Raw genomic sequence first — 12,291 nt, 5'->3', positions numbered from 1 at the left:
GGTTCTCTTGGTATTACACATCTGTATGCCCCTTCTATCCGGCTTACAACCACCAACCAAAAAGTAGTCAATCTCGGACACGACCATAACATATGAAACATTCCAGCACTATCATTCCTACATCTAGGGCATTGCGAGTCAGATCTCAGCCCAGCTCTATACAGGACATCCGGGGATCTGTACACTCTGTGTACAATATAAAGCTGGGAGAGCCTATACGGCTCATTCAGTGATAGTTTCAGTATCCATTCTAATACAGACTCCCACGTTTCATCCTCTAAACGACCCAGCTCTCTTTCCTATTTAGCCCTCGCACCAATCAGATATTCTAATAGGTGTGTGAAGCAAATCCTTATATAAAGATGAAATAGCACCCCTCGTTGTCCCCACGCCACAGATGTAGTCTAATACTAAGTTGTTTTGAATTTGGAAACAATCCCCCTCATTCTGGGCCACAAACACATGCCGTACTTGTGCATATTGGAACCCCCCAGAATGCCTTAAGACCATATTCCAACTGTAGCTGGGAAAAGGATTTCAACTCCTGTCGCTCTAAAATCTGACAGGCATATCGGATCCCCCTGGCTTGCCATTCTGGTATTTGTCCCATCGCCAAAAACTCCGGTAGATTATTATTAAACCACAGCGGAGAAAACCTGGTCAGACAAGTAACCCCGCGAATTTGTTTAACTCTCCCCCATACTTTATATATCAGAAATAATGTTGGGTATTTCTTCCCCAGTATCCCTAGGGATCCATCTTCCAGACACTGTTCCACCGGGACTTCTCTTCACCACCCTTTCTATCAAAAGTTGTGCTACATTGGTAGACGACTCATGTTCCCAGCCCTTTAACCCCTTCATGACCGGGGGATTTTTCGTTTTTCCGTGTTCGTTTTTCGCTCCCCTCCTTCCCAGAGCCATAACTTTTTTATTTTTCCGTCAATTTGGCCATGTGAGGGCTTATTTTTTGCGGGACGAGTTGTACTTTTGAACGACATCATTGGTTTTAGCATGTCGTGTACTAGAAAACGGGAAAAAAATTCCAAGTGCGGTGAAATTGCAAAAAAAGTGCAATCCCACATTGGTTTTTTGTTTGGCTTTTTTGCTAGGTTCACTAAATGCTAAAAATGACCTGCCATTATGATTCTCCAGGTCATTACGAGTTCATAGACACCAAACATGACTAGGTTATTTTTTATCTAAGTGATGAAAAAAAATTCCAAACTTTGCTAAAAAAAAAAAAAAAAAAAAATTGCGCCATTTTCCGATACTCGTAGCGTCTCCATTTTTCATCATCTGGGGTCGGTTGAGGGCTTATTTTTTGCGTGCCGAGATGACGTTTTTAATGATAGCATTTCGGTGCAGATGCGTTCTTTTGATCGCCCGTTATTGCATTTTAATGCAATGTCGCGGCGACCAAAAAAACGTAATTCTGGCGTTTCGAATTTTTTTCCCGCTACGCTGTTTAGCGATCAGGTTAATACTTTTTTTTAATTGATAGATCGGGCGATTCTGAGCGCGGCGATACCAAATATGCGTAGATTTGATATTTTTTTTATTGATTTATTTTGATTGGGGCGAAAGGGGGGTGATTTAAACTTTTATGTTTTTTTTATTTTTTTCACATTTTTTTAAACTTTTTTTTTTTTAACTTTTGCCATGCTTCAATAGCCTCCATGGGAGGCTAGAAGCAGGCACAACGCGATCGGCTCTGCTACATAGCAGCGATCTGCTGATCGCTGCTATGTAGCAGAATTGCACGTGTGCTGTGAGCGCCGACCACAGGGTGGCGCTCACAGCGACGGGCAATCAGTAACCATAGAGGTCTCAAGGACCTCTATGGTTACCATTCACAAGCATCGCCGACCCCCGATCATGTGACGGGGGTCGGCGATGACGTCATTTCCGGCCGCCCGGCCGGAAGCGGTAGTTAAATGCCGCTGTCTGCGTTTGACAGCGGCATTTAACTAGTTAATAGGTGCGGGCAGATCGCGATTCTGCCCGCGCCTATTACGGGCACATGTCAGCTGTTCAAAACAGCTGGCATGTCCCGGCTTTGGTGCGGGCTCACCGCGGAGCCCTGCATCAAAGCAGGGGAGCCGGCATCGGACGGTATAGTACGTCCGATGCCGGTAAGGGGTTAAATGCTGACATTGGGCCACCAAGAAATATATTTCAGGGTTAGGTAAAACCAAGCCTCCCGCGTTCTTAGGGCATTCAAGGGTCTCCAATCTAATTCGCGGGTGTTGCCTCCCCCACACCAGGCCTCTAAATAAAGAGTTAATCAATTTGAATTTTACACATGGTATCCAGATAGGTGAGTTATGGAGAACATACAGTATCTTAGGCATCAGAATCATCTTAATGAGATTAATTCGGCCTACAACAGATAAATGCAACTTAGACCAAGCTCCTACCTTTGCCTTAAGAGTTCCCAGCACTGGTGTAAGATTCATATGTAAGTAATTCGTGATCCGCAAAGAGATTAGTATCCCCAAATATTTGAAATGATCTGCTACTTTAAGTCTATCCCCTCCATAGAATCTCCCAACTCCCACCATAAACAGAGTTGACTTATTCCAATTTATTTTAAGCCCCGACAAAGCACCAAATCCCTCGATGAGCCGAATTGCATTACTCAATGAATCATGTCGATCACTCAAGAACAGCAGTATATCATCCGCATAAAGAGCAATCTTTTTATCTATCAATCCATATTTAAACCCAGAGACCTCAGCGGACTGTTGGATCTTGGCGGCCAGCGGCTAAAGCAAACAAAAGAGGGGAGAGCGGGCACCCCTGTCTCGTCCCTCTATGCAGCCTTATCGTGCGAGAAAGCTCCCCATTCACTCTCACCCTAGGCGATGGTTGCGCGTACAATAGCTGAACTCAGGACACAAATTGTGGGCCAAAGCCAAAGAATTGCAATACCTGCCACAAGTATCCCCATTCCACACTGTCAAATGCCTTATGGGCATCTAAAGAAGCAATAACTATGCCCACCATTATCAGCCCCCAATTGTAAATTCAAAAAAAGCCTTTTAAGATTGATTGCAGTGGAGCTGCCTGGCATAAACAAAGATTGATCTGGATGAATCAATCCAGAAATAACACATGATAATCGAGCCGCCAACACCCCAGCCAGAAGTTTAACATCCGTTGTGAGCAAAGAAATCGGGCAATATGATTCAGGCAGTCATAAATCTTTATCTTCCTTCGGGATTACAACTGTTATGGCCTCCCTCATAGAGGCTGGGAGAATCCCCCCATTCCTAGCCTCCTCCAAAACTACTCGTAATCTGGGTAGCAACACCTCCTTCATTTCCTTATAAATTTCAGCTGGCAATCCATCTGCTCCTGGGGCCTTACCTCTTGCCAATCTCAACTTAGTTCTCCGTCCGTAATAGGCCCCTCCAAACTTTCCCTATCCTCCTTCTAGAAATGCCACGTTGTCAGTCCCAGATGGGTCCACACCAGAGGTGCATAGATCCGCGTAGAAGTCCGTAAAGACCCTTAAGATCTCAGAGGTCTCCAACACTTTTATACCGTTAACAGGCTCTAGTGAATGTAAGACTGGTGTACCCTTCTGGGCTGACGCCACCAGCGAGAGCATATGTCCCACTACCTCCCCTTCCTGGTAAAAGGCTAGTCATTGGAACTCTCTCTTTCTCCCTGCCCTCTCCAGAAGTTTAGCCATATAATTCTGGGCTTCTCTTAACCGTTTCCCAGCCTCAGGGGTACCCAGTGTGGCCATCTCATCTTCAGCAATTCTCAGCCTTTCCCTTGCGGCATTCTCCGCCTGTTTTGATCGCCGCTTACATCTACTGATGTCCCTGAACATCAAACCTCTCAAATATGCCATCATCGTCTCTATTCTGGATAAAGTATCATGAGCCGGTGAATAGCAAGAGTATCCCCTCTCCCCCACGTGCCACACTCCCCACAAATCAGTCATACCGATCTCTCGAATATATGTTCCGAACGGTGTAATATGGCTTTCCGACCTGGTTTGAGTATTTTTGTTTTTATCCCAGAAATCATCACATATATTGTTGAGGTCTCCAATAATTAAAAGCGGCATCGGATCTCCCCGTCCAATCAATTCTAACACGTATCTAAGTTTTTTACTCGAATAAGGGGGAGGAATGTACATAGCCACCACACATCAATATACCAAGCATTCTGCATTTCACTACCACATACTGTCCATCCACATTAGCATACACCATCTCTTCATAGCGCACCCCTGTTGGGACCAACACCGACACCCCCCTCGAGTATGTAGAGAAGGTGGAGTGATACGTTTTTTGCAACCACTGCCTGGGTAAGACATCCACCCTCTCACGAACCAAGTGTTTCCAGCAGACATATCAGTGAGGCCCTCTGGTCTCGTGCATATTGTAGCACCGCCGCTCGTCTAGTTTTGTCAGCTAGGCTTCTAACATTCCAACTCTGTATTTTATTACGGTCCCCCATCATGATACAGAGCATTCATCAAGAAGATCCTACTCCTTAACCTGAGCTGTCTAACTCCCCCCCCCCCCCCCCCAACCTTCCCCCAAGATAAAGCATTTTCCTCTCATCGAGAGTGGGGCTCCTTGGCCCGTTTGAAGCACTCTCACCTAAGTAACCTCCTTTAACTGGCTCCCACAACCCTCAGAACCACATCTCTTTACATTAATTATTAACAGTACAGAACAAACAGTGAAGTAAAGAGTAAAAAAAACAAACAAACATCGTTTGAGGTACACCCTATTAACAATCCCCACCCCTCATTTTCCAACACAACTCTTAACTGGCGTAATAGCTAAGCCCAGTCATATTCCACTCCTCCAAAAGTGAAAGAGACAGACATTAAATGGGTACAAATAGCAACCCAGTTCTCTTATCCCAAACATCTTGGTAACACTAATGGCTCACGCCTCCGCTGAAAGTCAGTCTCCCGTCGCTTGTAGTTTCTTGGCATTGATGTCGATCCATTGTGCAGCGTCCTCTGGTGTCGTGAAGAAATGAGCTTTATTAAAGACAACCACTCAACTTTGCAGGAAAAAACATGGAGTATTGCACCACCAGTTCTCTCAGTCGCCTCTTGATGCCAGTAAATTGCATTCTCTGTTTCTGGACCACAGCAGAGTAATCCGGGTAGATGGCAATCCTCTGTCCGTCAGTGAGATCCTCCATTTCTCTGGCCTTCCTGAGAATATCTCTGTCTCTGTAGTTTAATATCTAAGGCTACTTTCACACTAGCGCTGTACGATGCACGTCGCAATGCGTCGTTTTGGAGAGAAAAAAACGCAACCTGCAAAGTTGTCTGCAGGATGCGTTTTTCCCCCATAGACTAACATTAGCGACGCATTGCCACACGTCGCAACCGTCGTGTTGTGGGGACCGTCGGAACAAAAAAACATTACAAGTAACTTTTTGTGCGTCGTGTCCGCCATTTCCGACCGCGCATGCGTGGCCGGAACTCCGCCCCCTCCTCCCCGCAACTCACAATGGAGCAGCGGATGCGTTGTAAAACTGCATCCGCTGCCCCCGTTGTGCTGCGTTGTCACAGGATGCATCGGTACGTCGGCCCAACGCTATTGTGAAAGTAGCCTAAGCCAGCATGGTACAAGGGTTGGGCGTGGGGGCTGCGGCGGAACTCTCTGCGCTCATTCCACAGCAAAGACCCTTGTCAGAATCTCGGTTCCAACCTTCTCCTTCAACCAGTTTTCAATAAACTCAGTAGGATTTCTCCCCTCTGTTTTTTCTGGCAGACCCACTATCCTGATGTTATTTCTTCTGGATTGGTTTTTTAGATCCTCATTTTTTGCAGCCAATTCCGATATCTGTTGGGCAAACTTTCTCTCTGCTTTTTGTAGTTGAACCACATGATCCTCCGCAGTACTCATCCTCTCCTCCACCTCCCCCATGCGTATATGCATTTTCTGTATGGCAGCCTTAATCTGTATTTCCCCTTTCACCTCCTTCATCTGAAGGGTTAAATCATTCAGGGACTGGTTACAAGAGGATAAATACGTCATTTATAGTTGGCTCCCCTCTCAATTCCACTTCCTTCTCAGCCTCTCCTGCAGCAGCCATGCGACTTTCTTCTTATCCCTTCTGTGCCCCCCTCGCTCCATCATCGGTTTTCTCCTCTTCCTCAGATCTCTCCTCCATAGGCTCTTGTGCCTCTTCCCCACCAACCACCCGGGAAAACCTTTGAAGTTTTGCTGCAGCTTCCATGCGCTTCTGACAGGCAGCATTCTTCTCAGCTTCTGCTCTGGCCTTAGCTTCATCAGATGACGTCCTCTTCTGGTCTTCATGCATGCGGCTCCAGCGCAGGCGTACTTTGTCTGCCCTGTACTGCAGTGCGCCGGGAAAGGTCAGAGAGGCGCAGCACCTGCGCACTGCAGTACTTTGCTCTGCCCTTAACAGGGCAGACAAAGTACGCCTGCACCAGAGCCGCAGCGTGAAGACAAGAAGAGGACGTCATCTGATGAAGATGGGAGGACCCGGACCAACAGCGGGACCGCCCCTGGGTGAGTATAATCTAACGTCTTTTTCTCATCTTTTAGGATACATCGGGGGCTTATCTACAGCATTCCAGAATGCTGTAGATAAGCCCCCGATGCCGGTGGGCTTACCTCACCCGCAATTTTCGGGGTGACAGGTTCCCTTTAAATGTGTGGACTAATGTGCCAACCACCACCACAGTGACAATGAACCAGCAGGGTGGGTACCTGGTGCCTCACAGCACCCATGCTGCAAGGCTGGAGACTGTAAGAGGGGTTCCGCAAATTTTTGCTCACTAAGGTTTGCCGTCATGTGCTAGCGGCTTCATATAGTCTAATCAGATTGTTAAACTAAGAACCTCATGTTCCGTTTCATTTTGCCTAGATCAACTTATGATTTTAGATGTGTAGCCCATGTCTTCCTACACCTATGATGAATGCAAAACATTATTATGGGGGATCTGTGGTGATGCACTGTTATGGGGGATCTGCGGATGACACTATTATGGGGGATCTGTGGTGACGCACTGGTATGGGGAATCCGCAGGGTACACACCTATTGACAGATCTGCTGATGACTCACTGTTATGGGGATCTGTGGTGACACTGTTATGGGAGATCTTTGGTTACGCACTGTTATGGGGATCTGCGGATGACACTTATGGGGGATCTGTGATGACACTGTTATGGGGATCTGCAGATGACACTTATGGGGATCTGCGGATGACACTTATGGGAATCTGCGGATAATACTGTTATGGGGATATGCAGATGACACTGTTATGGGGATCTGCAGATGACACTGTTATGGGGATCTTTGGTTACGCACTGTTATAGGGATCTGCGGATGACACAGTTATGGGGATCTGCGGATGACACACTGTTATGGGAGATCTTTGGTTAAGCACTGTTATGGGGGATCTGTGGTGATGCACTGTTATGGGGATCTGTGGTGACACTTATGGGGATCTGTGGTGACACTTATGGGGATCTGCGGATGACACTTATGGGGGATCTGTGGTGACACACTGTTATGGGGATCTGCAGATGACGCACTGTTATGGGGATCTGTGGTGACACTTATGGGGATCTGCGGATGACACTTATAGGGATCTGCAAGGTACACAATTATTGGGGGGATCTGCTGATGATGCACTGTTGTGGGGGATCTGTTACGCTACATATGGCTGCAACCCCCATCATCCATCAAAATACACCCATTGGTACAGTATATTCTGAAGGATGATTGGCGTTGTGCTTTATAACCTTCAATGTGTGCTCACCTCTCCCACGGATCTCGGACTAGTGTAAATAATAGTTGTTACACTATACATTGTGCAGGGATAAGATATCTGATTGGTGGAGACAGCTCAGCAACAGTTCCCTCCACCAATCAATATCTCTCCCTGCAAAGGAGAATCATGCTTCTCTCCCTCCTCTGCTTTAGGGCTCCGTGTGCAGCGGAGCCCAGAATTTTCCCTGCTGCCAGCTACCTGTATTAGCTGGTTTACTGCAGCGCAGGCGAAGATTGGGAGCTCAGTAACAGCGAGCTTTATCTGCGCATGCGCTGATTCGGCGGCCATTTTCTTGAAGTCCTGTGTAGTAGACACAGGCACAGGATTCTAGAAACCGGAAACTCCGGATTCCAATTCCGGAAGTGCAATGGTGCCGGCCAGCATTATGCCGCCCGCGCACAGCCCAACACCGGAGATGACCGCGCCGCCACCCCCAGCTCCAGGCCTGCTCCATTGCCCCACCGCAGCTTATAACCAGTCTGCTCCACAGCCACCGCCAGTCCCTCAGTAAGAAATATGTACTACTTTTCCCCTATTTTATTCACTATTCCGATTGTAAGACGCACCCCCATTTCCCCCCCAATTTGGGGGAAATAAAAGTGTGTCTTACAAAGCGGAAAATACGGTAATTTATATTTTTGTATGATTATGAGTAGTATTCTAGTGCTATTTTTACCTGGGGCTCAATGCTCCTAACTTTTGTAGGCTTCATTTATTCAGGGAGTTGTCCCCTTTCCTTAGGAATTATAACATTAAGATATATCCACTTTGTCAGTTTTGTAAACAAATATTCATAGTTGTAGGCATGTTCTTTACATGAACTGATGCAAACCCTCAAAATAAAACAAAAAAGTGAAATTCCAAGCTGCGAGGTAGAAAAATGCAAAAAATATCAGGGGTGGGGGTGAATTATTTCGCAAGCCACTTTATATACAAAGAAACACAAAAGGGACACCTGCAATGACCCTCTGTCCTTTACTGGGGCTTGGATAAGGAATTGGGTAATCAAATTTCACATGAGGCAAAAAAGCATTCATGCTCTACCACAAAATACCTATTACTTGTCATGCTCTGGAGAAAATCTATCTAGTTAGTACTGTTGTAACACTATGCTACATAGAAGCTTGCCCTCTGTGTCAGACCTGTTCTGGCAGCGTGGTGGAGCAACTGGGTCAATATTACATATATGATGGGAATACCCATTTGGTTTATATATAACAATATATAACAATTTTGTGCCAACAATTTTGCCCAGACCATTTTGGGGGTTTTGTGAGATGTCGTCAAATGTTGTCTTTTTTTCCCCACTCTGTTTTGTCTTGTTCCAATATACACGTCTATTTCCATTGAGTGTAACAAAATATGTGTACCGTAATTGCAATAATTCTTTGTGAGAAATACTCCATTTTCTGGAGCTATTTCAAGGGTGCCAACACTTTTGGCCATGAATGTATATCTATTGTAGTTGAAACTAACTTGATTTAAAGAAGCACTCCTTCCAAAGTTTTTATCTCCTTAATACATTGCAGTCCTCATATTATATAGCACTGTGTACTTACAATTGCTCATTTTGCCTTTCTACCCATGTAATTCTTCTCTTTTCTCTGCTCCATGTAGAAACAGGAAGTCTCTTGTCCCTGCATTTATTATTCCCCTCTTTATCTCCTGACCCAGCTGCGCGCTCTCCCCTGCCATGGAATTTTGCAGTGACTGATGACTCCTACAGGGAAGATTGACCTCCTGTTTCTGCATAGAGCTTAGAAGGATTCAGGGAGTCCGTTTTCAATCATGTGATGTCATACACCTAATGGGAAACAGAAGACTTAGCTGTACTAAGCAATTGCAAGTACACAGTGCTATATAATATTAAGACTGCAATATATTATAATATATTAATAATTTTGATGGGCGGAGTCCTTAAGACAATAGGTCATTTTCTGATGACACATTCCCTAAGCTGACAAGTGGTCTACAGTTGTTCCTGGATCACTATGCTTCTTAAACATTACTGATATATTGTTTGTAAAGTTCTATGAAAAAAAAATAAGATGTAAACTGTAAATAGTAAAAATTTGACTTCTCATACAACCAGACAGTGGTTAATTCTCATATCAAAGTGGACATTATGGCAAGACATTGCTATACTTCCTTACTTTCTGAGACATTAAAATTAAACATTGAGATAAAAACACTCACCAATACGCTATTAACTTTTTTTTTATGGAACTTCCTGTGAAATAAAAGGAAGTTGAGGAACATTCATTTCAGTGATGATATATTAAAAACGATGCACGCAGTTCTTCCCAGGTCTGAATGAACACTGGGCATGATACCACACGGTTAAGGCTAGGTTCTATAATTTGGAGTTTATTTTTATGCAGTTTAGAAAGCCAGAGGTGGATCACAAACAGAAAATATGTATCTGTAAAGGTTAAGACTAATGCCGCAATTCATCATTTGCAGTTTTTTTAAGTCATTACTCTATCTTGTGCGGGAGGGGGAAACTCTGGGAGAAGACTCACCCCACACACATTGGCAAAGGGAAAAAACACACATAAAAAGGAGAATTTAAAAGAAAATCTGGGACATCATGTCTCGCACCATCCACAGTCACGTTGCACCACAGACTGTCCGGGAGTTGGCGGATGCTTTAGTCCAGATCTGGGAGGAGATCCCCCAGGACACCATCTGACGCCTCATCAGGAGCATGCCCAGGCGTTGTAGGGAGATCATACAGGCACGTGGAGGCCACACACACTACTGAGCATCATTTCCTCGTCTTGAGGCATTTTCACTGAAGTTGGATCAGCCTGTAACTTTATTTTCCACTTTGATTTTGAGCATCATTCCAACTCCAGACCTCCAGGGATATTAGTGGTGATTTACGTTGATCATTTTTAGGCTTTATTGTTCTCAACACATTCCACTATGTAATGAATAAGGATTTACGACTGGAATATTTCATTCAGTGATATCTAGGATGTGGGACTTTAGTTTTCCCTTTATTTTTTTGAGCAATGTATTTAGCTCAGCAACAGAAAAACAGTTTAATAGCCACCAGGGACCTGGCTGCATGAGGGTCAGAACGGACAGTAACAGAAGGGGATAGTAGCAATGTCAGCAGCGAGGAGTGAGGGATTTGTGCGCAGATAGTCATTGCATAATAGAAGCCAGCACCGTTAATCAACAGAAAGAAGTGGGAGTAATGTAAAGAATTGGTTGGAATGATGCACCGTGGTGTTTAGCCATGCCAAGAGTGCATCAAGCACCCTCATTTGTATATTAAAATGAAGTTATTTTGGGGGGAAATGGAGGAACAGATCTGTAACCTAAAAACAACCAGTTTTATTTTTACAAGGCTATGTCGTTAGTTTGAAGCGTTTGTGTGGTCCGAGACCCCCTTTAAAAACAATTTGCTGATGAATCCACTAAAATGAGGAAAAGCATTGTACTGAACCCACACAGCCTAGTAATAATTGGAACGAGGTCTTTGAATTAAAAAAAAAAAAAAAAAAAAAAAACAACAACACAAAAAACAGTAATTCTGGTATTTAAAAGATACAAAACCCATCAAGCATCAAGGAACATGTAAAATGTAAAACATACGGTACTACTTTTCCTACTTTAGTTATACATTACTTACTTCGTTTTTATTTCAGGTTCTGGGGTAAAACTGTTAAAAGTAAAGAGAAATCGTGTGTAAAAGTACGCTACGCTGTGTCCGGCTGCTCAATAGTGGTCCCATCAGAAACAAAAAGATTTGATAATTCAGTAAGATGCATGTGGCTAAGAGGCAGCACAATCATTATGAGCAGTAGTCCCATACAAGGTATAATAAATGGACCCATCAAGGAAATGACATGTAAATGCTGAACAAATTGCAGAGGTCCTTGAAGGGAACCTGCCATGTTGTACATGCAGTCTGATCTGTGGACAGCACGGTATGGAGAAGGAGAAGCGGAGCAGAAGGAAATCTAAGGTTTGTTGAAAAACAAACAAAAAAACAAAACAAAACAGTATAACTTGTGTTTTATTCATTGAATTACCTGGTGTTTGTAGGTCTATGAGCCAAGTGGGCGGTCCTACTAGTGATTGACAGGCAACTCTGCAAGCTCTGTCATACAATGTCGATTGTCAGTCACTAGTAGGGCCGCCCACCTGACTCAGACCTACAAGGTCAACAAGGCCTATGATGAAAGGAACACCATTCCTACTGTAAAGCACAGAGGTGGTTCACAGATGTTTTGGGGATGTGTGAGCTACAAAGGCACAGGAAACTGTCAAAGTTGAAGGAAAGATGAATGCAGCACGCCATCAGCAAATACTGGAGGCAAATTTGCAATCATCAGCTCGGAAGCTGCGCATGGGACGTACTTGGATGTTTCAACATAACAATGATCCAAGACACAAGGCCAAGTCGACATTTCATTGTCTACAGCAGAACAAAGTGAAGGTTCTGGAGTGGCCATCTCAGTCTCCTGACCTCAATATCATTGA

The 12,291-nt window shown here is 44.5% G+C and overlaps 1 protein-coding gene across 2 annotated transcripts in view; it reads right to left on the bottom strand.

The window, feature by feature from the left end:
- CDC25C (cell division cycle 25C) overlaps positions 1–12,291 on the bottom strand; it is a 95,640-nt gene that overhangs the window by 38,449 nt on the left and 44,900 nt on the right. For both annotated transcript variants that reach the window (XM_069764330.1, XM_069764331.1), the window contains exons 5-6: positions 11,438–11,467; positions 9,991–10,024 (exon numbers count right to left, since the gene is read on the bottom strand). In XM_069764330.1, coding sequence (XP_069620431.1) covers positions 9,991–10,024; positions 11,438–11,467 — 64 coding nt within the window. The remainder of the gene's footprint in view (positions 1–9,990; positions 10,025–11,437; positions 11,468–12,291) is intronic.

This window comes from Ranitomeya imitator, chromosome 4 (assembly GCF_032444005.1).
Source record: "Ranitomeya imitator isolate aRanImi1 chromosome 4, aRanImi1.pri, whole genome shotgun sequence".
Taxonomy (NCBI): Eukaryota; Metazoa; Chordata; class Amphibia; order Anura; family Dendrobatidae; genus Ranitomeya; species Ranitomeya imitator.
Note: the sequence above shows the minus strand (reverse complement) of the source record. Positions and strands in the feature narration are given on the sequence as shown.